Source organism: Cyprinus carpio, chromosome A25, assembly GCF_018340385.1.
Source record: "Cyprinus carpio isolate SPL01 chromosome A25, ASM1834038v1, whole genome shotgun sequence".
In the NCBI taxonomy this organism is placed as follows: domain Eukaryota; kingdom Metazoa; phylum Chordata; class Actinopteri; order Cypriniformes; family Cyprinidae; genus Cyprinus; species Cyprinus carpio.
In genome coordinates, this window is record NC_056596.1 from 3,786,594 (window position 1) to 3,813,790 (window position 27,197).

The 27,197-nt window shown below is 35.1% G+C and overlaps 1 protein-coding gene and 2 pseudogenes across 2 annotated transcripts; 1 reads left to right on the top strand and 2 right to left on the bottom strand.

The window, feature by feature from the left end:
* Nucleotides 1-303: 303 nt before the first annotated feature.
* On the top strand, nucleotides 304-2,895 carry LOC109107791 (annotated as a pseudogene).
* Nucleotides 2,896-3,420: 525 nt separating this feature from the next.
* Nucleotides 3,421-10,766, bottom strand: LOC122135542 (annotated as a pseudogene).
* Nucleotides 10,767-14,248: 3,482 nt separating this feature from the next.
* On the bottom strand, nucleotides 14,249-27,133 carry LOC122135543 (sorting nexin-1-like). 2 transcript variants are annotated; one of them, XM_042715067.1, is made up of 15 exons: nucleotides 26,965-27,133; nucleotides 24,500-25,145; nucleotides 22,655-22,788; nucleotides 22,256-22,322; nucleotides 20,450-20,493; nucleotides 20,218-20,359; nucleotides 20,052-20,130; nucleotides 18,989-19,064; nucleotides 18,691-18,804; nucleotides 18,478-18,571; nucleotides 18,036-18,241; nucleotides 16,832-16,975; nucleotides 16,626-16,706; nucleotides 15,627-15,698; nucleotides 14,249-15,546 (listed from the first exon to the last, which is right to left on the bottom strand). In XM_042715067.1, the coding sequence occupies exons 1-15, from the start codon at nucleotides 27,076-27,078 to the stop codon at nucleotides 15,496-15,498; spliced, it is 2,064 nt and encodes a 687-aa protein (XP_042571001.1). In that variant the 5' UTR covers nucleotides 27,079-27,133; the 3' UTR covers nucleotides 14,249-15,495. The 2 variants fall into 2 exon arrangements, with proteins under 2 accessions (XP_042571001.1, XP_042571000.1); XM_042715066.1 differs by lacking the exon at nucleotides 26,965-27,133 and having other exon boundaries at nucleotides 24,500-25,174.
* Between the last annotated feature and the right edge of the window lie 64 nt (nucleotides 27,134-27,197).

Genomic DNA, 27,197 nt, shown 5'->3' on the forward strand with positions numbered 1-27,197 from the left:
CTGTGCCTTTAATTCTGATGCGTCTCCAGCAGCTGCTGTGGCTCCGTCCATACTGTACGGGTTTCAAACTCTGATTGGCTGTTCACTCATAGGGACAGACAAAAGCTCGTCCAATCAGCGTCCGATGAGTCGGGACACGTCCATTAGAGCGGAGGTGCGCTTCCAGCGCCTGTTCTCAGATCAGTTGGTCGTGCGCACAGCGTCGTATGTTCCTACAGCGATTAGATTTACTGAACTGTTCTGGATCAGCTGTAGGGCTCAAAAACTCGCCTCGCTGTTGAGACTGAATTCCGGGCGCAGCTCAAATCTCCTCCCCGGATGCCCCAGAAACCCTAAAACACAGTCATCGCCACACACTCAGTTTTTTTCGGGTTTGTTCATGGTGCGGATCTGTGAGAGGAGGATGAAGTTTTTGGTGGCAGTCACATTGATCGTTGGCTCGGTGATTTTCCTGCTTTTCCCGAGCGGATCGCAGGCGGATGAGAAGAAAAGGGACCCAAAGTCACGGCCAAGGTACAGAAACCCTGCGCTGCGCTGCAAAGCCGTATCTGGCCTATTACACACAGAAGAGATCAGTTCAGTCTAATGTTACGTTTATACTTAAATTCAGCATGCCAGATTCTTTTTACTTGAAAACCATCTGGAAGGTTTTTTTTTTTCACCATTTGCATTTACCGATTTTCATTGGTTTTGTGCAAAAGAGACGATTATTACAAGGCCTCCACAGCTCTAAAATAGAGGGATACACGGGGGATATCACATTTTTTTTTTTTTTTTTTTTTTTTTTGGGAAAAAAAAAAAAAAAGACAAAACGCATCCCCCAACCTTCCCCTTTAGATTAAAGATGTTGTGTATTGTCAAATTTATCGTGCAAATTAAATCTTAAAATTCTCTACTTACGAACTAAATAACGACGGCTGGCCAATCAGAGCTCTGAACTGTAACAAGCTGAAGCAAGTTTTTTCATTTTTCGTGCAACTTTTTAAGTTATTTAAAAAGAAGACAACAGAAGGTTTTATTTTTTTTTCCTTCATTAGAATTTAAAGACATTCCCCTGACATAATATCATATGCTGTATGTGTGACCATCTTGAGAGTCCAAAAGCATTCACTGCCCATCGAAGCCTGTTAAATTACAGTTAGAATGCCCTTTTATCAAGCAATGAAAGAAAAATACCCATGTGTGATCTTTTGTTTTTATATTAATTGCACAAGGAATGTACTTTTCTGAATATCAGCACATAAATATGCTAATAATTTTATATAACCGTGTAGAGGAACGCGGTGTTAAATTCATTGAATGAATTTGGTTTTGAATGAATCATGTGAGCCGGTGATTCAACGGTCCATTCACTTGTTTCGTTTCTAATTGAATCAGCCGTTTTGAACGAATCGTTCGATTTGAATGATTCAATGAATCGTTTATTAAAACAGTGATTTGCTGCCACCTACTGGCGGTTTCATTTTCATCTTTATTTATCCATGACAGTCCTAAACAAGCCAAGGTGCCAGCACAAAAACACACATCAGCAAAATATTTAATAATCAGCATTAACCAAAAAAATTCCACAATATAAGAAAAATACCTTAATAATAATTTTTCATTAAATAAAAACCTTTTTAGACAAAATTTGCCCCCCACTAAAGGAACTGACCACACCATCCCCCCTGATTTTTTTTTTTTTTTTTTCAATTCGTCCACTGCCTGTAACACTACACAAGTGCTTCATAATTTAATAAAAAATGTGGCTTTCGCAGGTGTACTTTGACATCAGGATCGGAGATGAGGATGTAGGACGGATTGTCATTGGACTCTTTGGAAAAACTGTCCCTAAAACGACCAGAGAATTTCCCTCCAGCTGGCCACTGGCGAGGTGAGTTAATTTAGTAAAATTATAAAAAACCTTTAATCCACTGCTGGTCAGGATTCATGATTCATAGTGAAGTGAGTCTAAATGAATGCAATTCTGATTTCCAGAAAGGATTTGGTTACAAGAGCAGCAAGTTCCATCGTGTGATCAAAGACTTCATGATCCAGGGAGGAGATTTCACTAGAGGAGATGGAACCGGAGAGGTATCATGTTTTTTTGTTATTTTTTTTTTTTTATGTTCTCGTAAAATCAGAACTCATTCAGTTTATCAACCTGGTACTTAAGTAATTTTTTGAGGTCTCTCAGATGCCAAACAAAAGCAAAAAACCTCAGTTTATCAGCTCAAGGATTATTAAAAGATTTCTTTCTGTAGGTAAAAGCATCTATGGAGACCGTTTTCCTGACGAGAACTTCAAGCTGAAGCATTATGGTCCTGGTTGGCTCAGCATGGCCAATGCCGGCAAAGACACCAACGGCTCCCAGTTCTTCATCACCACTGTCCAAACGCCATGGCTGGACGGCAAACACGTTGTGTTTGGCAAAATCCTGGAAGGCATGGTGAGTATCTCCACTTCATCTGACTGTGAAGTGCATTTACTCCAGTGATTGTGCTGAATGTGTGGCTTTCCCTGCTCTCTTGAAGGATGTGGTGAGAAAGATTGAGAGCACAAAGACAGACGGGCGAGATAAACCTCTCAAGGACGTCATTATCCATGACTCTGGCAAGATCGAGGGTGGAAAAGCCTTTTGCAATAGCTAAAGAGTAATGTAAGTGTGGGGGAACAACAGGACTCTGGGTTTAAGGGGAGTGAATTTGGTGCCTCTAGAGTTCTAGTGGGAAGAGAGTGTGTGTATGTGCTCAGTGGAGCTCCGCCCCCTCGCGGGACCGTCACACACCAGTCCTGATCCGCTGAGTGGCACTTCCTGGGTCCAGTTCAAACCGGCATTCCACACGGTCAGATTCCTGACCCTCTTCAACCTGCTTTTGTAAACTAATCTTTAATAAAGGATCCAGGTTTTCTTAACGCTGTCGTCTTGTTTAAATAAATGCCTTTTTTTCTGTTTTTTGTTTTTTTTTGACCATGAACAAATCAGACACTCTTTTTATTTCACAGAAATAATCTTAATAAAAGTGTTCAAGTTTTTGATAATACAGACAAATGTCTTGGGACAGTAAAGCAAAACCACTGACAACCTTGGTTTGGAATGTGATTTTCATGAAGAAATGTCCAGTTTATATTTAAAAGCCGAAATATATGCATAACGAATTATAAAAATTAAAATTGAGCACAAAACTACATTTTAATATGGTGGGGGGTGGAGTACAGTATACTGCAATGACAACATGCATATGCACTAAAGATATTTACATCTAAATCTGTTCGTTTGGGTGTTTTCATTATTATTAAATTTTCAGAAATATATGAAATTAATAAAAAATATATATGCAAACAAACGTAATATTATGCACAAAAAGAACTTTATAAAATTTTTCTACATTTAAACTAGCAAAACTAATTTAAATTGAAAATTGAAAACTCTATGTTGTGCATAATAATACAGTTGGCAGGCTCCTAAAAATAATCTTTATTAAAAACTACTTTCTGATTTTGACATGAAAATGACCGAGACAGATAATAAAATATGACAAACCTAAAGATGAAAGATTCAGTCTAAACATGTAAAGGCACATTTAAAGCAGATGGGGTTGCTAGGCAACACTCATACTCTCTGTGACTCCGGCAGTGAGCTGATATTGCTTCTGTTAATGGTAATAGTGGGGAGTTTGGGATGCACGGGCAGCTCTGGTGCACACAGGTGAGGCCTCTGGGTTCAGCGCAGCTCTTTTTGAAAACTCACTTTGACGTCTCTGGGGTAGAACCCCTGCAGGACGCCAGCCGCCACGATATCAGGGAGACCTGGGGGGAAATGACCACAACAGAGTGTTTCTCTGGGATGTAAACAAAACGATTCTGTAATGACACGATCTCAGTAATCTGATCAGGTTTACCTGATCTGGATTCAAGCTGGTAAGGGTCAGCCGAGAAACCAACAACTCTCTGATGGAATAACTGGAATCTATAGGAAGACAATGTTCAGTGTCTATTTAGAATCAACCGATCTTAATCTGAGTCCAAACGAGGGCTGGATTTATGGATATGAATTTATTAAAGAAATGAGGCTGAACACACCTGTATCCCTGCTCTTGACAGTCATCTGACTGGTTTTCACTGAAATGTGACAATTAGGAATAACAAGCCAGAAAGCAGTGTTAATAGAATTATTAATTTACTTCTTGTTATTAATTGAACCCCTTAGCATTCCTGTAAAAGTTGCCTAAATATGCAGTGTTCTGCGGGTGAAGTGATCTGGTGTAAATACATACTCTGAGCTGCAGTTCTTGCTCGCCGAGATGAAAATGTTTGACCTGCAGGAAGTCCAGGAGCTCTTGAGGAACAATGTCATTTTGATACAGAATCACCTGTAATCGGCAGCCAGTGAACAAAACTATTACATTACAATGTTGATACATTCCGATCATTTTTATATATATATTATGATGCTTTATATACCCTACAGTTCAAAATTATAATGTCATTTATTCCTGTCCTAAGTCTTCAGTGTCACATGATCCTTCAGAAATCATTCTAATAAGCTGATTTGCTGTTCAAGAAACATTTCTTATTATTATCAATATTGAAAACAGTTGTGCTGCTTCATATTTTTGTGGAAACGGTAATACCTTTTTCAGGACTCTTTGATGAATAGAAAGTTCAGTACCGTTTATTTGAAATTAAAAAATCATTATCAAAGTCTTTTTGACTAATTTAAATTAAGCATCCTTACTGAATAAAAGTATTGATTTCTTATTAAAAATAAATAAATAAATAAATAAGTTATATTTCTCATCAAATATCCAAAAACAAGGTGATGAGGGGTGAGTAGAATATACTACTCATATTCTATTTTTGCGGTATGTTGTACAGACTGTGCTTAGTATGTGATTTTTTTGTATAGTGAATATTTCGATAACCAAAATGTGCTTTTTACAACCTGATAGTGTGCAATACATATGATCCACTATTTTGTCAAATTAGTACTATTTAAAATATATCGTTGTGTACTGCATATGCTTAATAAACTATTATACCTGTGTTGTTACTGCTAACAAAAACTATTAAGAAATTATTTTGGTAATAGAAATAATAAACTTAAACTTAATCGAAAATGAGAAAAAAATTAAAATGTCTTCGAAAATGAGAAATATTGCTCTGGCAATTAACTGAAGTTAGTACTTGAAGTTAAATTAAAGCTAAATAGAAAATTAAAGAAATAAAAAGCATAAAAAATAATGCAAATTCAAAATATGAATAACATCATAAAATGAGCATAAGAAATAAAAAGCATAAAACAATAAAATATATAAATATTTAAATAATAAAACGCAACATAATATAATAACATAAAATAAGTATATGTACCTGGATGTAGTCTTCCAGTTCCAGCCGTCTTTGCTCCAGCGGTTTGGTTCGCAGGTGCTGATTTCTCTTACTGGGGAAATCGGGAGCGTGCAGAATTTTCTTCAGCTTCCGGTGAAGTGTCTGAAATTCACTGTGTCTCCGCAAAACAAAGTGTTTCCTTCCATTGAAGAGAATCTCCAACCTGAAGAGCTGAAAACAAGAGAGTCCATGTCATCAAACCTGCAAACGATCAGAACAGGCTTCAATAAAACTAAATTGTGACAACTACCATGACACCATAACTAAACACTGATTTATCTATCTATCTATCTATCTATCTATCTATCTATCTATCTATCTATCTATCTATCTATCTATCTATCTGTCTGTCTGTCTGTCTATCTGTCTATCTATGCATATATGTATATGTATATGTATATATAAATTTTTTTTTATAGATCAGTGATGATGACAACACATTAATCACATTATATATATATATATATATATTCTCTCTCTATCCTGCAGGAGGCGCCAGTGCCCGTTTTAAATTCATTGCGCGCCCTCTAGAGCTCTAATGTGGTCATGGCAGGTTAAAACAGCAGTTATTAGTACTCAAACTCACATTTTGCTTTCCATAAAAAATCATTTAGAAAACCCAAAGACTATTCATAGTGAATGACCACATCAAACCCACACAGATATGACTGTAGTAAAGTTGAGTCTTAATATAGGTCGTGTGAGTTTACACAGGTTAAATCGGCACAGGTGTGGTGGTTTTTCAGGTTAGATCCACACCCTGCAGCACTGAGTGGCTCTTTTATAAAGACTCTACAACAAAAAGAAATGTCAACATGATGTATCTAAACCCTCCATCACTGGAGATCCTGACAGAACAACAGTGTTTTACTTCACGTCAGTCACTGCAGAAGTGATAGGGAATGAAAAATCATAATGTTTATTTCGAACGGCATACTGATTCATTTGAAAAGAAATAGTATGTGTTATATAGTATAAACTGTGTATTATGTAGGTGAATACTGTCTCTTACAATGCCTTGCATTCATTTATTTACTTCTTGACTTTTAATTTGACCAGACTGCCGTGAGAGATGTTAAAAATGTGAAACACCTATATTAAAATAACTACTTTTGACAAGACGTCACATGACAACAACTTTGAATACTATTTTTAAAACATAGTATGCAGAATTGAGTGTATACTACACAGTATGCAGTGAGTTAGTACTCTTTTACCGGTGTAACTTGGTGTGGGTGCGTGAGTGGGGTTTAGGCCACGTCTGTGAGCATATCTGAGAATTAGCAGTTTCCCATTGTCCACCCATAACAAAAGAACACAGAACTTACAGTTCCACCTAACACTTTCCCACTATGAGCTCGATCTTTCGCTTCTCAATACCTCAAACATTTTTCTCACTAAATCAGAGGCTGAGGGAGAGGGAGAAGGAAATAAAAATCATTGTGTCTCAAGCATGTTTTGACAAGTTGGTGCTCAAGCATGCTCAGCTGGTAATGGGAACTATCAATGCGGTGTTACATACAAAAAAAGAAGAATTCAAAAGCTATTCAACAATTTAAAGGGACAGTTCACCCAAAAAATGATTACCATAAATCATCTACTCACCCTCAAGTCCTTCCAAACTGTATGATGTTCTTTCTTTCATTAAACACAAAAGATGATGTTACACAATGTTCACATTTTTCCATACAATGAAAGCGAAACAGGCTGTCGAACACCATCATGTGCATTTAAATAAATATACATTTACTCATAACTATAAATACATTCATTAAAATATGAATGTATAAATAAATTAAAATAAATATATTAAATACAGTATATTAAAATATGAATGCTCTTTTCCAAACAATAAAAGTGGATGGGTTGTCGATCACAAATATGTATATACATTCATAAATATATACAATTTAATTTATATAAAATTATTTATACTATAATATAAACATGTAAATAAGTATTTAAAAAAATACATTTTAAATAAATTAAATCTATTATATACTAAATATATTAAATATTAAAGCTCTTTTCCATACAATGAAATAGGCTCTAAATTTATAATATATATACCATTTATTTTTTATATACATAAATACATTTTAGTAAATAAATACATTAAAATAATATATATATATATATATATATATATATATACACACACACACACACACACAAATACATTTGAGTAAATAAATACATTAAAATTATATATGTGTATATATTATAACTAACTAATATATATATATATATATATATATATATATATATAAATGATGATCTTTTTCTAGCTTATTGCAATCACACATAAACCATGATATATACTTTAATTTATGAAAATTTATTTCTGTTTCTTTTACAAAGCTATTCGTATTACCTAAGACTTAAAGTCCATATAAACTACTTTTATCATAGTTTAAAAAAAAATATTATAGGTGAAAGATTCACATAATGCAGGTTTTGCACAATATGAGGGTGAGTATTTTCATTTTTAGTTAAACTCTCCCTTTAAATGAAATCAGTGAATTCTACACAAGCTTTATGGGTAAAGTGAGCCTTCCTGGTTAACAATGAAGACACATGTCTCTTTTGGGCAGCAGATTGCATCGTGTTTATCAGGCTCACAAGGACTCAATTTAAACCCAGTTTTCTCCCTCTCTGGATCTTATAGAGCTCTCATTGTTGCTGAGTTCAGGGCCGGATATTTCGTTCTCTTTCTCCATTCATCTCCAGTACAGTATAATTCATCTCTCTCAACTGTGACCTCTGACCTCCATTCTTCTACAGCTCTCAGTGTTCAGAGATGTTTTCATGGCCTGCTCAGACTGACAGGTGTGAGTGTGCTTTGACTGACATCAGCATGTCGCCGTGTGGTTGTGATTCAGCTGTGATTTAGCTGTTCTACTTTCAGCATCACACACGACAACTGACCACAAAAACTCCTCATACAGCTCCACGTTATCCATTTCTGATAATAAACTGGTCAAATCATACAGAAACACGGGAACGATGTGAGAAAAATGCACACGTTTTAGTTCGGTCAGTTGATTTGGCTCTATCTGATCTGATAAATCAACCAAAACGGCATTGTGTTATCTAGACGACACACAAAACATCTTTTAAGTGTTCTGAAAGCACAGTGACTCTCTTTCCTTCACTCTTGGCTGGGTCGGTTTTTGGTTGCAGCTGGACGGTCCTAGAGAACTGGCTCAGACTCCATGCAACACACTGGTTCTACTATTTATCTATGGAAGCTTATTCTCCACCACTTTTTATCTCACAATTCTATTTTTTCTCACAAGTGCGAGTTTATATCTCACGATTCAGACTTTTTTTCTCGGAATTCTAAAGTTTACATTTTATAATTCTCACTTTTTTCTCAGAATTCTGAGTTTACATTTCCCAATTCTATATTTTTCCCCCAAACTTTAAGACACCTTACCTGACTGCATGCACATGCAAAATTCTGAGAAAACAAGTCTTAATTGTGAGATGTTGACTTGCAATTGCAAGATATGAACTTGTAAATTTGAGAAAAAGTCAGAATTGTGAGATGCAAACTCACAGCTGCAAAATATAAATTTTCTCAATTCTGAGAAAAAAGTTAGAACTGCGAGATGTAAACTCAGAATTCTGTGGTGAAAAAAAAGATAGAATTGCAAGATGCAAACCCACAATTGTGAGAAAAATTTCAGAATGGAGAGATTTAAACCCGCAACTGCGAGATATAAAATTGCATTTATGAGAAAAGTCAGAACTGCAAGATGTTAACATGTAAATCTATGAAAAAAGTCAGAAATGCAAGACGCAAACTTTAGAATTCTGTGAAAAAAAAACAATTGTGAGATGTAAACTCAATTATGCATTTATGGGAAAAGTCAGAATTGCAAGATGTAAACTAAGAATTCTGCAACAAAAAAGTGAGAACTGTGAGATGTACAGTAAACCCGAGTTGTGAGTTTATAACTTGAATTGTAAGATATAAACTTAGAATTTGGAGAAAAAATATTTTGACGAAATGACCTTTTTAATATTTTTATTTCATGGTGAAATTATGCTTCCATAGTCATCAGACAGTGCTGTGAATGGTGTAAAACAGTCAAATCCTCCAGAATCAAGAGTAAAACTACACATATCTCTTGTTTAAATGAGTCAAGATCTTTCCCACTGTCTAAATCGTGTTGCATCAAACATGTCCTGTCATATTCCTGCTCCACACATTCCAGTAAGTGACGACAGTAGAGCTGCTGGGGAGCATCTCTCTTCTATAGAATTACATATTTCGTCATTTTTCCTTAGGTGTTAAAATCCCCTGGAGACGCAACCTTTAAGGGAAGCACTTAACTAACTTGTTACCTTAGATTTTATTGCATTTAAATAGTCATTTGTCTGTTGTTCTCTGAAATCACTTGTGCTTGTATTGTTCTCATTTGTTGCTTCCTAGTAAACAGAACTTTGACAAATGCAATCAAACCGTCTAAATAACGTTGTGACAACATGCTGAAAATATAAGTGCACAATAAATCAGCCATCCCTATTTGGAAGGTCATCTAAATGTAGCGCAACAAGGTTGCTACAGCTCTCTTGCATATAACATTTCTGCATTGTTACAACCAACGTTGCAATAGTACAAAAAATGTACAAAAAAAGGTTTGTGTTTTCTAACATTTTCTAACTTTTGTTACGCATTTATTTAAAATAAAATATATATTATAAGGACAAATAAATTTAATTTAAGCAATAATTTTCTATTTTCGGTTGCTAGGCAACATGACGTCACAGAACGTTGACCGTGGATCTTTTTAGAACTCATACATGAGTAGGGCCTATATAATCTAAAATACAAGGAACTTTGCAATAATTTACCATGGTGGCCATATTTTCCTCCAATGTACAGTCACTATAATTAAAAAATGAAACAATATTACAGAAATACACTGATATCTCATTAATTTACTATAGTTTTACAGCAATAACCGGATGGTATTTTGGTTGCCCCTGTGGTTACAATGGTAAATTTATTTAAGTGAAGCCTCAAAGACCGACTTATACATTATTCTTAACTTTCAAAATAAATGACAACTACAAAAGCACGTGCAAAACGTCAAACGCACGTTCGCGCTCTATAATATATCACTCTTGGGGAACCTCAGATATAAACCACAGAATTTCTTTATGACTTACTTTGCGCAACTTTCCCGTCTCGTCCACTTCCCTCATGAGAGACGGAATGAAGACCTCGATGACCGGAGACACACACTGATGATCCAACATCTCCAACACAACCGAACCGAAGACCAGCTTCTCGTGTTCTGATTCTCAATGATCAGATCACGCACTCACTGCGGGGGAAACAATCCGGCGTGGAGCTCTAGAGCTCCTCCTCCACACACACACACACACACGCACACACACACAGAGCTAAGAGAAATAAAGCCATTCATACAGAACGACACGATTTTGAAGATTAAGATCTTACCGAACATTAACGAATAGCGTGTTAATTTATTAATGCATGAAATAGCATTGGGAAAAAAACATTACAATAGGAAAAACATTGCTAAAACAGGTAAACCAACTGCCAGAGAAACAAAAAAAAAAAGTTATATAAACTGAGAGATTAAAAATGTCAATGACATAATCGTCTTCACTGGCATGTCCGATTATTTATTTATTTATTTATTTATTGTCCAATCAAATCCCAGATAGCACACGTATGTCTGCAAGACGTCTGTTAAAGATCGCTTCATCTGGAAAACATCTGCTGTGTACAAATATCTGACAGACGTCTTTAAGATAATTCTAAATCATTAACATCTTAAAGACATCTTCTAAACGTCTATTTGACATCTGATAGGAAACGAACTACAGACGTATTGCAAACGAGCAAACACTCAAAAAATACTTCTTGCAGATGTATATGCAGACGTCAAATAGACGTCTTTTCCAATGAAAATGTTCTCATTCGGACTTGATTGGTCGAACAATTTATGGTCCTACGCCTTCCACAGACGAAATTAACACATAAATAAATTTATAAATAACCCATATAAAAATACATAGAAATAAATGTATAAATAAACCACTTAACTTTAATAAACTTTAATAAATTTTTATTTATTTTTATTGAGAGAAAACTGCATGTTTCTCTGGAGATTGTACTATTTAAAGTTCTTCAGACCAGTGTTTTCTGAACATCTAGAGAATAAAAGGTTATTTTTTTGGGAACCTTTTTTATTTGAGGGTTAAATATAAAGAGGCCAGTGTCTGTTTGTCATTTACTCATGAGTCTGTCATGAGATCTCTCGTTCATAAACACTTACCATTCTTAATAAACTCTGTAATAGACTTATGAGAAGTTATGTAAAAAGATGTTTGTGTAACTTATTTATGCAGAGTACAAATGTACATTTATTTGTGCATTAAAATATTCTAGTTTCTACTAATGATATTGACTGTATCCTTTCAGTAATAAACATTTAAGTGTTAAGTATTTAAAATAGAATGGCTATTTTTGTAAGGTCAATAGTTAACACTGCATCAGCACTAAACCTGATGTCCTCATTTCTTCTGTCTGAGAATCACATGATTTCCCGTGACACACAACCATTCATGCATTTACTGCTGACTAAACACACTCCGGTCTGAAGATAACCCACATTCCTGATGCTCAAGTGTTATCCCAGCATTCCCACTTCATTCCAACTCTTCTGTTTAATTCAATGCTCTCAGTTTATTCTCATCCGAAAAGAGCAACTGATCATGAACCCTGGACATTTTATGAGCTGGGGATTGCTGGAAAATAAACAAGCTGAAAAGTTTAATGATTAATGAATTTATACTTCAAAGGCTTTTGGTGAAAGATTAATTTCGCTGCAGCTGTAATAATTTTACCGCAGTAAACCTTCAATGAGGTCACATGATAATATCACATCAAATCTCAGAGAAACAACCATTTATGATAAGAGTATTAAATGAGAGCTGGTGCTTTCAACACAGAACAAATACTAAAAGAGGGAAGGCCTAAAAGAGGATCACTTCCTTCTTTAGTCCACTGTGTGGATGTGGATCTTTCAGCTCAAGATTTCAGAAAAGACAAATATCAAAGGGATACTCCACCCCATAATGAAAATTTTGTCATTAATCACTTACCCCCATGTTGTTCCAAACCTGTAAAAGCTCTGTTCGTCTTTCGGAACACAATTTAAGATATTTTGGATGAAAACCGGGAGGCCTGTGACTGTCCCATAGACTGCCAAATAAATAACAGTGTCAAGGTCCATAAAAGGTATGAAAGTCATCGTCAGAATACTCCATCTGCCATCAGACGTGCAATCTGGGTTATATGAAGTGACAGGAACAGTTTTTGTAAGCAAAGAAAACAAAAATAATGACTTTATTCAATAATTCCTTTGTCAGCAGTCTCCTCTGTGTCTCTCCATATCACCGTATGCTCTTCTGTATCAGCTGAGCCACAAGGATGCACTGTTTCTACGTGAATTTAGCTTTGATTTGAAATAAAACAGCGCATCCTTGTGGCGTGGATGATACAGAAGAGCATACGAAGCATACAGTGATATGGAGAGACACAGAGGAGACTGCTGACAAAGGAATTATTGAAAAAAGTCGTTATTTTTGTTTTCTTTGCTTACAAAAAGTGTTTCTTGTCACTTCTTATAACCCAGATTGCACGTCTGATGGCAGATGGAGTATTCTGATGATGACTTTTATAGCTTTTATGGACCTTGACACTGTTATTTACTTGGCAGTCTATGGGACATTCACAAGCCTCCAGGTTTTCATCCAAAATATCTTAAATTGTGTTCCGAAGACGAACAGAGCTTTTACGGGTTTGGAACGACATGGGGGTAAGTGATTAATGACTAAATTTTCATTTTGGGGTGGAGTAACCCTTTAAGAAGCATTTTATCCAACCAGTTATGATCATCGTTGTTATTGTCAACTAAAACTATACAATTTTATCATTGTTTTTTATTAATATTAATTAAAACAAATATAATAGGAGAAAATAAAAATAAGAATATTAAAAAAACTGAAATCAAATGTTTAAAATACTAAAAACAGTAAAAAGAAAACAAAGAAAAGAAAACTAAAAATAATAATGAAAAATGCATATAAAAATTACTAAAACTAAAATATAAACTGAAAATATAAAGCAAACGCTCCCTTTAAATATTAATAAATACTATAATAGGATATAACTATCTATCTCAAATTGCATAGACTGCTGTAAAATCTGACACACCAGTGTTTCAAGAGCTAAGGATACAGAATATGACACATGCTTATTCAATAACTGTTTTATTTCCTATTTGGGTTTATGTATATGCTTTATTTCTTAAGAGTAACTGTTTTTTTCCTAGATGGCAGTGTTTCCTGTCAGAGATATGCAAAGATTTGATTTCAAAAATAGTATCATAACCATTAAACTATTTCTTGTTATGATTTCAAAGCTGTATTTAACCTCAGAACGATCTCAAAATAAAAAGAGGAGGAAAAGTCTGATCTTGAGGTGGCTGTGCTTTAAAATTAAATTATTATAATCTTATTTTAAGTGATGAAGGATTTTGAAAAACGGATAGTAATCTGTATTGAGAACTACTGTAAGGTTAACCCTGCCTGATTTAAATGTTTGAAAAGAAGTAACAATTGAAAACATTCATTAGAAATTTATAAAAGTAATCAAACATCAAACACAGTGACATTACTTTCATAAAGTAATTGAGTAATTACATTACTTATTACATTTTAAATAGGGCAACTTGGTAATCTGTAACCTATTATATTTCCAAAGTAACCTTCCCAACACTGTCTGTCTATCCACACACACACACACACAAAAGACTATTAAATCAAAAGCTTGATATTTGTAATTAAATCTTTATTGTTTTGCTCAAAAGAAGTGTCCATAGTGAAAAAAATATCTGCCCCCATTTTCCTAATAAACAAACGTTTGATTATTATGGCACCTAATGGTGAAGTTGAACCTGGTCATGTCTGTTCAAAGCGTCATTACAGCAGGGCCCAAAATATCATTAATGAAGCAAACAAACAAACAAAACGTTATGAATGACAATGAATCTAACAGCCTAACAAACTCTGACAGCAGCAAAATCTGTATTAAAAAAACAAAACAAAATCTGATGTAGAAACAATTTAATCATTATTAGTAGCGTAGCAAAAGTTTATTAATTATTATAACATGCCAGATTTGAGTGGATAACAAATATGGTTTGACACAAAATAATAACATATTGGCATAAATGTCTACGAATGAAAACGTAAAATGGAGTAAATGAAGAGAAAAGGAATGAAATAATGAACAAAGAAAACCAACTTTAAGACTGAAATGCTTTGGGCTTCCTGTCTGATCAGGTGAAAGAGCGCTGATATTGATATAAAACACACCAGGAGTGCGTTTTTAAATGCTAAACACAGAAACATGATCCGAAATCTATGAAAGACTTAAAACGATCCTTTGAATAAAAAACAACAAGCCAGTAAAAAAAAACAAAAAAGAAAAATCGCTGTGTGGAGTGTTGAGATACAGTTCCTCAGTCATTTTATTTCAATAGTCCCTAATAACTGTATTACAACCTCTTTTACTGCAAAATACAATGTCATCATGGTGTTTAAAAGTGTATAGACCAATACTCTGGATGTCTAAAACAAACTCGGTCACTATTTGTCTCTGAAAACCATACTTAATTAGTTCAAACTCCTTGACAGGTCACACAGGTAGCCTGATGGGAAGTTTCTTACAGCGAGAGTATATGAATGAGCGGCGAGCCCCCTTTAGTGTAAACCATTGACATCATTACTGACGAATAACAAATCCAAGTGAAACAGGTCTGGTTGCATACAGAGGAGGAAGACACCCAGCCACCACATGCACTCACATCCCCAAAACAATAAAGATGCAAAGTAAGAAAATAAAGGTGACGATTACACAGAAAATATACAAGTTACTAACTCAATCAGAGTAACAAGCGGCCGGACAGATGATTTCCCTTTGCAGCGCCATTTCTCTTGGTTTATAGGCGAGAGGTAAAGAGTGTGGAAAGGCCTCAGTTATCGGTGAGTTTGTGTTTGCGCGCGGACGCCGCCTCACGCGATCGCTTTCGCCTCTGGCAGAAACGCCTCCCAGTATTTTATCATCTAGAGGAGAGAGAGAGTGAAATATGAATGTGTTTTAAACATGATCCAGTCAGATAAAATAATTTAAAAGGTTTCTGTACCTGTTGTTGTGAGTGCAGCACTGACTCCAGATATTTGATGATTTGTCTCTTAAAATCTCGAGCTTTCTCTTTCTGTTAGCAGGGAAATTATAATGAAAAGTTAGTCTTTTAGAAGAGAAGAATGTTTTGAAGGTGAATCTAAAGGAATAGTTCAGCTAAAAAAATTAATTTGATGAAAATGTACTCACTCTAAGGCCATTCAAGATGAGTTTTGTTTCTTCAACAGAGCAGATTTGGAGAAGTTTGCATTCCGTCACTTGCTCACCAGTGGACCCTCTGCAGTGAATGGGTGCCGTCAGAATAAGAGACCAAACAGCTGATAAAAACATCACAATAATCCACACCACTCCAGTCCATAAATTTACATCTTACGAACATAAAAACAAAACCACCATAAGACACAAATCCATCAACAAGACTTTTTCAACTTCAAAATGTTGCTACTGGCTAAACTATGATTATCTATTATGCATAATATCACTTCCTCCAGTAAAAAATCCATGTCCTGGTGTTGTCTCACATCAAAATCAACCCATATATTTCTTTAAGATTGTTTTAGACTGTTTTCTCTTTTAAATGATGCTTGATCTGTGCAAATTTCGCTCCTGATTCAGATGAGATGACTTTTTCACTGCTGAAAGCAATATTATGGACTCGTATTTAGCCGGAAGCAACAGTTTGAAGTTGAAAACGTCTTAATGATAGATTTGTGTCTTATAAACAAGCTGGTTGCTTCACAAGACATTAACCGATGGACTGGAGTGGTGTGGATTACTTGTGATGTCTTTATCAGCTGTTTGGACTCTCATTCTGACGGCACCCATTCACTGCAGAGGATCCATTGATGAGTAAGTGTTACAATACTGAATTTCTCCAAATCTGTTCTAATAAGGAAACAAACTCATCTACATCTTGTATGGCCCGAAGGTGAGCACATTTTCAGCTAATTATAATTTTTGGGTGCACTGAATTTAAATTAATGTGGAAGTCAGGTCTCACATCAAATCGGATGACTTCTTTCCGTACGGTGGCTGAGATTCTCTCAAAGTCTCTCTCGTACTGCGTGACTTTTGCTTCCCACTGGAGGATAAGAATAAGAGAGAGTCCTTATAAAGCGGAGTTGCAAAGGTTACAGATGTTATCGTTTATCTGTATAACAGCAGTGAGTCTGTAAACATCCACCAAACAAATGTTTGCGCAGTTACCTCAGCGATCTCATCCTTGGCCTGCTGGAGTTTGTCAGGTTTGTTGGCCCACAGGAGCTTGGCCTCGGTCTCTCTTTTCTTCTGCAGCATGTTCTCAGCGTCCTGCCAGCGCTGCCACGCTTTCATTCTCTGATCAAAACACCCCTGACAAACACGTTATTAAGAAGATATATTAATGGGTGGATGGTTGGTATGATTGAAATCTTATGGTATTACAACAGGAACAAGATTAATAATTAGATACAGCTTTTTAATAATACTTTATTTTAAATATTTTATAATCATATTTTATTCTATTATTATTGTAGACAAAAGCAGTGTTAAGTCTCTGGGGTATATTTGTAGCAATAGCCAAAAAAACATTGTATTTGTCAAAATTATTGATTTTTCTTTTATGCCAAAAAATTTTCTTTTATGCCAAAAAATCATTAGGATATTAAGTAAAGATCATGTTCTATGAAGATATATTTTAAATTTCCTACTACTGTAAATATATCAAAACTTAATTTTTGATTAGTAATATGCATTGCTAAGAATTCATTTGGACAACTTTAAAGGCGATTTTTTTCAATATTTAGATTTTTTTGCAACCTCAGATTCCAGATTTTCAAATAGTTGTATTTCGGTCAAATATTGTCCGATCCTAACAAAATATACATCAATGGAAATATTATTTATTCATCTTTCAGATTATGTATAAATCTCAATTTCGAAAAATTGTCACTTAAGACTGGTTTCATGGTCCAGGGTCACATATTACTGCAAGACTAAATATTTTAGGATCATAATACATATATGTATTAACATAAAAAGCAAATACAAATTATTATTATTATTACAATAAAATGTAATAATAGTAAATATATAAAATTTATATTGCATTGCTAAAAATGTTAAAAAGCAATTTCTTGTTTATAATTGTAATATTTACAAACAAATCAAAAACAAATGTATTATTATCAACAACAACAATAACAGAATTAATTTTATATATATATATATATATAAATATATATATATATATATATATATATATATATATATATATATATATATATATATATTTAATAATATATATATATATATATATATAAACAAACTATGGACAATCCAGTCCATTCTTAATAATAACACCATAACTATGACTGGATGAATGAGATCTGAAGCAGTTTTCTTCTGTGTGTGTGTGCGTGTGTGTGTGTACCCTGACGGCTCCCAACAGACGTATATAATCGGCCAGCAGCTCTGAGAAGGTGAAGAAGTCGTTGGAGGCCTGTTCCTGATGGAGCTGCTCGATTCGATCTTCCACCTCGGCCAGCTGAGAGAGAGCTCGCGACAGAGCCGTGTTGTCCTCCGAGCTGCCCAACATCGCCACGCTCTTCGCAAACACAGCCGTGTTCCCAGACAACTCTGAAGCACACACAACACCATCAAACCAGTATTTGACTGACAGTATCACATATTTTCATCATCCAATCAATTTATGGCAGATAAAATAAAGCATCATCCTAACTTTTGTCAATAAATATATTTACTCAACAGATGTCACATTACACAAATAAAATGGGTTGCACTATTTTTTAAAGAATAAATATCTGCATTTAAATTCAAATTTCAGCTAATTTGTGATTGTTTGCACTTCTGACCTTTCCTGTGATTGACAAGTGATTCCACCATGACGTGAAGTTTCCGCAAATGCTGCTCTTCATTTTCTACATCCTGGATCTTCTCATCAAACCACTGAACACACACACAAACGCACCAGTTTATACTCAGTATCCTTTCTAGGTTGGTTTAAAGGCTCGATCGGTGTAAAGAGGAGTTCCGTGTGGGTTGGACCTGCATGTTCTTCCACTCACCACATCTTGTTCGTTCATCTTGATGGTCATCTTACTCACAGCATCCGTGGCTTTGTTCAGCATTTTAAGGAAGCCAGCTCCACTCAGAGCCTGTGTGCTGACCGCTCTGGGTAACTAACACACACACAGAGCATTGAATTGTCATTACAAACATGTTTCTGCATGTGAGGAATACACAAGTAAACATCTGCAAGTCACTTCTCTTAGGAAAGGTTCATGCTAATGCTGAAAAGTGCAGATTTATGTGCAGAATAATTAAAATGTTCATTTTTATGTTACTAAACAGAAACCATTTTACCTCCTCTTTCTCCAAAAACTCTCTCACATCAGGGTCCTGCAGTAGAGACGGGTGACACACAACCCTCTGAAGATACCTGCAACCACACAAACAATCTCACATTTACATTTTAAAATAGTGACATAAGTACAATAATAATTACTACTACTAACATTATATTACAGTAGAAAAAAATGACTTTTTTGTTACCCTGGAGCACAGAAGCAGTCTTAAGTCTCTGGGGTGTATTTGTAGGCAATAGCCAAAAAAACATTGTATGGGTCAAAATTATAGATTTTTCTTTTATGCCAAAAATCATTAGGATATTAAGTAAAGATCATGTTCCATGAAGATATTTTGTAAAATTCCTACTGTAAATATATCAAAACTTTATTTTTGATTAGTAATATAAGAACTTCATTTGGACAACTTTAAAGATTTACTACCATCACTTTAATTCAACATTAAAATGTATATTAGTATTAATTATAACTTACATTATATTACATATTATATCTACATAATTTTGTGTCCAAATTAAAATATAAACAATATTTTTTTACTACCATCACTTTAATTTATTAAAGTCATTTTTAACTAATTTAAGTTTAAGTAATTATTTCTTAATATTAATTACTATTAACATTATATTACTCAATCTAAGCAATTTTCTGTCTTCATTAATGTGCAAAAACATATAATGTTAGTAGTAATTAATGTTGATATTGTATTATCCAGCCTAAGTATTTTTTCTGTCCTCATGAATTAAAATATATACATTAATATCAATTACTTTTACAATAGTATTTTTATATTATATTATATTTTATTATATTATCCAGTTTAAGCATTTTTTCAATTCTCATTAAAATTGAAATACTCTATAGCAGTAATTTGGGATTTTAGACCAATGATATTTCACTGGAGGCAGGGCAACTTAGCACAATGTAATAAGAAGAGAAACCAAAAAGTTCGGTCATGCCACACTGTTGACAACTGTGGCTGGTCGAGACAAAACTCAGAGAAGAACTGTGATTCATGGCTTTAGTTTAGTGCACCTAGATAAGAAACAACGCTGACGAACCTCTCAAGAGCAGCTCTCCTCCGCTCCACAAACTCTGCTGACGATGGGTCCTCCTTCCCGACTTTGACTTTTGTCATACCTGGCAAATCCACACACATTTATTCAGAATCAGCCACTTATTAACAATCAGATCAGATGTGATGCATCGGCAGAACCAAGTTCCTACCCAGAATGCTCTTCTCTGGCGGTGGAGGTATGATGTATCCATTCTGTGAGTGTTTCTCCGAGAGCTTTTCGAACAATCCCAGGAAATCACTGAAACGTCTGCGGACGGTAAACGTCTTGCTACGGAACATGGTTAAAGACGTCTGGGAGACGATGAGAAAGCAGTGAGATTCAGACTGTGTGTTATTTTGTGTGTTAATGTGAACAGGATGAGTAAAGAGACTGAAAATCACCTGTGTTGAAACTTTGTAGGCCATATAAGCATTCATACCATCACCTGTGAGGAGAAGAGAGAGAATCGCTTTGCATGAACAAAAGAAATCCAACAGACCAAAAAAATCCATACCATATAACACATACTGTATGTGCTGCTCATGTAAATGTTCAAATATTACAAACAGGTTTAGCTTCAAGTTGCTGAGATGCTTTATGATCCATTCTGAGTTATTTACACTGTATAAGAGTTGGATTCTCATGTTAAACATGACCTCCAGGAGCTCGGCTGTTTTCAGAGAGAAGTAGAGTCACTGCTGAGTGAAGATCATATCTGACCTCTTAACATGCGCCCCACATATCTCTCATCAAAAAAATCTGATAAAACTAAAGAATCTTTGAAGATATGAAGGATGCAACACAGTATTATATGTGACCCTGGAGCACAAAACCTGTCTTAAGTTGCTGGGGTATATTTGTAGCAGTAGCCAAAAACACATTGTATGGGTCAAAATTATCGATTTTTATTTTATGCCAAAAATCATTAGGACATTAAGATCATGTTCCATGAAGATATTTTGTCAATTTCCTACCGTAAATATATCAAAACTTAATTTTTGATTAGTAATATGCATTGCTAAGAACTTCATTTGGACAACTTTACTCAGTATTTTAATTTTAATGCACCCTCAGATTCCAGATTTTCAAATAGCTGTATCTCAGAACATACATCAATAGAAAGATTATTGATGTATATGATGATATGTATAAATCTCAATTTCGTAAAATTTACACTTAAGACTGGTTTTGTGGTCCAGGGTCACATATAGTCAATATTAACACTCGAGGAACTGTGTGTGTTATGTCCCCTTTAACTGACCAAACCTGGTCTCCGAGACTGGTCTGGTTCGCTTGTTTTAAAAGAGCTGTCAGCTTTTCAGACTAAATCAGCAAAACACCAGTTCCTCCAGGCCAGAAGATCAGCTTAAACCAGCAGACTAGTGTAAATAAGCCCTACGATCTCAGCAAGACAGAAAAATAACACAAATGGAAATTGGTTTCATAGGGAAAAAAATTACACTCATGCTTAAACTTTTATGATTTCAATAAATTAGACATGCTTTTTCATTAACAGAATTTGGGAAATAAACCAAAAAAATAAAAAAAATGAAAAATAAAAACAATTACATATTAAAAAAAAACAATTAAATATTTAAAAAACCCCTTTCACAATTGTCTAACTACTCTTCCCACACCCCCAAGATAACAATTTTTCCCCCCAAGTGAACAAGAAAAATCCATTTTTTTTTTATTATAGGAACTAAACAGTTATTACGCTAAACTGTTATTCTCAAAATCCTCCAAAACAAATGTATTTCTGCAACTGTAACTTGATAATCAGCACCTGCTAAATCACAAACACCCAAAACTCATCACATCTTCTCTGTAACCGTCTGTTTAACCACAATCCCAGATACAGTCAAACTGCCAGTAAAATATTACTCATCTTTCCCTATAACATTTACTTGCTGATCCCTGAGACATTATAGTAACCTCAAACCTTCAAAAAGGAGAAGGACAGGAAAGAAAAATAGCTGGCACAGGGCGAAAAGAGGAAGTTCCAGACAGCCGTATATCAGCGATTCAGATCCTTAATTAGAACAATTTCACCTCGTCAGATAATCAGTTTCCCGTTTTCTGCAACTGTGTTTGAATCTTATTTTAAACCTATGTTTTATGTGCGAAGAATTAATCCTCAAAAGCCTGAAAAAAAAGGGATATTAGAAAGTAAAAGCGCAGCTGTCATAGTCCGAGGACGATCTTACCGACTTTCTCTGGATTCGTGACAGAAATGTTCAGATCAAACTTGTCCTCACTTTCCTCTTCCTCAAGCTTTATGTGAAAAAAGGAAAGGAAGAGGGAAACCGAGTGAGCAATTCCCCTGAGATGTGTATGAAGGCTTGATGGGAATTTTAACAAATCTGGTTTTGATTCAGATTCCATTTAATTATTCATGTAGTATATTGAATAAATTTGGTGTTTAAGTACATTTTAGACTAACAGAAATAAATAATGCATGGGTTTAAGATTCATTCAAAAGAATCAGCTCATGAGAAGTGGATCATTAAAGGAATCAAACATCATTCTGTTTCAGTATTTATTTATTTATTTATTTTTTTAGCAGCTGATTCCCAACCTCTTTAGAAGTGTATAGAGTGTTTTACCTCCTCCAGGGTTTTGGACGGCGCTTTGCTGGAGCTGCTGGCTTCAGGGGCGGCAGGAGCCGATACTGATGGTTTCACAGCGTCTTTCTTGCGGTCATTACGAGGACTGTCCAGAGACAACTCCACTGTAGCTTCTGAGTAAAATAATGAGAGAAAGTGTATTATATGTTTTCAATAAAACTGAGAAGACATTGCAACACACACACACACACAGCAAAACACATTCCATCAGCAACACAGCACAGGGTGAGAGGGCAAAGGTCGAGGAGAAATTCCTTTTCCTCTTCCTGAGTCAACGCTGAGAAAGCGAATTCATCATCCATCGCTCAAAAGTGATGTGTATGGATTCCTGTTCATACAATAAATGTGCCAGTAAAAAGAGTGAACAGCAGGAAAATGTTTGTTTTCGCCTGAAAAGCCTACAGCACTTAACCTGTTAACTGTCACCCCGTCCCGTATACAGGACGCCTACGTTTACTTCACTAAATCCTTATCTAATCATGCTATATATCTATATATCGTTGGAAAGGTCTAAGACTCCTAAATGGATATTTTACCAATGTTTTTGTTAAAAATTATGTAGGACAAGTAATTGATTAATTTATGACAAGAGTGCACCCTCAAAAATCTACATCATAACAGGAGTTCAAACAAAGTCTTCTTCGTTACCTTTTTCTCTGTCACACTTTAGAAATAATCAGAAATTATATGTCAACTGAAAACTTAAATTCTCAAAATTCATCCTTCAAAACCCATTTTAAAATCAGACATTGCATTACCATGAAAATGGTACATCAATATCATGTTATAAAATGTTTTTGTTCATGAATTATAAAAATTTTAGTTTGGAAAGTGCACTTTCAAGTCTATGTTCAAAAATGTGAGTGACAGTTAAGGGCGTTAAAATCTGTTGTTTTAGTATTATTTATATTCTATGATAGCATTTATTAATATTTTGAATCGGCTATTATTTTTATATTTTCTGTTTTCATTTTAATTTTAGTTTCAGACTGAAAAAATTATATCTGCTTTTGACATTTTCATTAGTCTGTTTATTTAAATATTTCTACTTAGTTTTCATTTATTTTTATTTCAGTTTAAACTTAAGCCAGTTAGTTACCAGAACTCTAATTTCTAGTTTTTTTTTTTTTTTTTTTTTAAGTTTAGGTTTTTCATTTCATAATTACTTTTTTATGTCAGCTTTATTTCAATCAAAAACAACAACAACTATTAGTTAACAATAAAAACACTGCTTCAAACCGTGTCTCACAAGGTACTTAAACACGAATCAAGGATCAGATTCCCCTGTGAAGGCTTAATTATTGTCTGGAAACATTAATCAAACAGTTAAATAAATATGTGATGTTCAAATGTTTGGGAAGGCAGCTCACTACGTTTCGAAACACAACTCGAACTTTCAAATGCAAAATGTTCAAGCGCACGCATGATGCCCAAAAACGTGATGTGGGAAAGTTGAACTAGATTTCAAAAAGCCTAAATTGCTCTTTAAAGTTGAGACTGAAATGATACGTTTGAATATGTATGTGTAGCTAAAAAAACTTGTGTAGGTAGGCAACCCACTAGCTTTTAAAACAAAAAGTTCAAGCGCATGTACAATGCTCAAAAATGCTGTCTAGGACGGTAGCTAGGCTTTGAAACACAAACTGAACTTGCTTAAAAATGCAAGATTTTGAGACTCAAATTAATGGGATATTTCGGTCATCATTTACTCACCCTCACGTCGTTCCAATCCTGTAAGAATTTTCTTCAAAATGCAAATGAAGTTTATTAGGTTTCAGAAGGGCCACAGTTATGCTCTGGTGTCACAGGTGAAATGTGTCGTACCTGAGAAGAGATCCTGCTCCTCAGAGTGAACCCCGTTGGTCCTGGAGCTGCTGCTGCTGTTTGCGGAGGGTTTGGGGGCAGGTGCAGTCAAAGCTTCCTCAGAGAACAGATCCGTGGGGTCGTCTTTAACCTGTGGCTTGACCTTCACGTCTGATTTCACCTCTGTGAAAACATCAACAGGTGGCCCCGAGGGCTGAGGCTTCCTCGTCACAACTTTTGGCGGCTCCTTAAACAGATCCTCCTCCTCATCGTCGTCACCGAGCATCTCGGCACTCGCTGCCTTCTTGACGGAAGAGCTTTTGCTGCTGCCCTTCGGAGGCTCTTCAAAAACATCCTGCTGTCGGGCTGCGTTTTTCTGCACAGGTGGTTCACCGAGGACACCAGACTTTGGCTCGCTCAAGAGATCTGGCATGGGATTCTGGACCTCAGGTGAACTCATTACTTCGCTATCATCGTCCAGCGGCTCGCTGAACAGGTCGACGGCCTCATCGCTACTAGGAGAAGAGATCTTGGCATCTACTTTCTTCTGGGGTTCAGAGTTAATGTTGCTGAGAGGGTCGCTGAAGATGTCTTCTGGTGGCTCGTTGAAGATGTCTTTAGGAGGTCTGCTTGTGTCCGGTGACGGAGAATCCATCTCAGAAATTGACTAGGAACAGCACAGAAATGATACAGAGCTAATGATGTAAAATTACTATAAATATGTTTATTATGAGCTGAAACAAGATTAGATTGTGATTTTAACAGACTGTGCAATGAAATTTAATTAAATACTGTAAACATTTTTGGGTTGAATCTCACATAATCTGCCTGGGTAAAGTTCTCCACTAAATAAATAAATAAATAAATAAATACTAAATAAATTAATTAAAATTATTTTTATAATTATATATTATTTTTATTTTGCATTGAAAAATAAGCATGCCCCACTCAAATTCTTATTATTGTAACAGCAATTATATATTTATTAAGTTATTATTTGTTATTTTATGTATTTCTATAATTAATGATTTAAAATAAATAAACTATTTAATGTTTTTTTAATGCTATTTAAAGCTTTCATTATTCATTGTGACAGTAATTACACACAGCCTATTTAAATAGTAAAATATTTATCATGTTAGTGCAGATATTTGTTATTTCATGTTTCTTTGCATTGGAAATTAGGCACATTTTTCCAACCAAATTCTCATAATTATATAGTGTTTAAATTGTAAATATTAATACTGTTAGTATTTGTTATTTTTATGTAATTGTGCATTTTGTACAATTGGAGATTTAAAATAAAATAAAGCAAGCAAGCCTATTTCAGTACTTTTTTGCATATAAAAATAAAAATAATCACATAACCAAACCAAAATCACATTAACATAACAAAATAATATATAAAATTTAAAATATAAAATATTCATTATGTTAGTTTTATGTATTTCAGCATTTTTACAACTGATTTGAAGTATATCAGTATAATTGATTTCCAAGAGGGTGATTTTCATTACTGAACTTAAAACAAAGATTTTATGGTAGAACATTAATTATATGCTATATATTAGACCTGCACATTTCTCATGAGATTCACATAGTAAGTAGTCGTTTTGCAGTCGCTTCCATCCAAAGCCATCTGGATAACCCAAGGTAAGTGCCTTGCCTAATGGCACAATGGTTAGAGCTCATGAATCAACCCACGCTGGGTTCAAACCTAGAACCTTCAAGTTACACCAATCCACCCTTTCATGACTCACATGCAGCAACTGTAAATTCCTTCCCACACAGCAGAATCTCACAAAAAACAAAAGCTTTCCAAGGGGAAAATGCATTTAGACGTTCACTCACATGATCACACCATCAGTACTTTGAACTGAAAAGACTGAATTATTATAAATCTAGTAAAAGTAAAAGTAAATACTGACTCATTCATTAGAGACCTGCCTACAAACACACCTCATAATACATCTGAATTTTACTCACAAATCATGCACATAACATAAAATATCTTAACTACAGTGTGTTGGGTGGTTTTGCATAAACAAGTTCGTGTATTGTCACACTTCCCTTATTAGACATAACACGTTTATTTTACACAGACGCTGTAACAGTGTGACTTTAATCAGTTTGAAAAACTGGGTCACATTCCTTGTGATATATTCCTGAAGTTACTCCACTACAAGAGTCCTCCAAGAACTTCAGTATGTCACGTGCAGGCCTAAACTCAGATCTATTTAATCCTGCGGAAGGGCCGAAGACGCGGTGATGATGAAAAAGGATATCTTTATTAAATGATTACGCAAATGTGCTCACAGAAAACTCCGTGTAAACCAGCAGAGCTGAAGATGTAACTGAAGAAGCCTGAAGGAGAAGCGCGAGCAGATCTGAGTGGGTCTGAGAAGTGAACGCGATCGGTCTTCTGTCTGTCTGTATTAAGTATACAGCTAATTAGCTTTGCGACTGCGTTTAGTTTCGTGACTTACCGTGCCCGTTGAGCGTCGATGACACGCATCCGCGCCCTCGTCGCGGTCCTCCAGCAGCTCGGGCTCCTCTAAGTCCGGGAAAGGCGGAGGACTGCGCTCCGAGCTAGCCGCCATCTTCAGCTACACACACACACGGAAAAACTTTATTACAAGCGAGAGATAAAAATGACAGAGCGACGTTGAACTTAAAAGGGGAGAGAGAGAGAGAGAGTGTGGGAAACAGCGACGTCTGG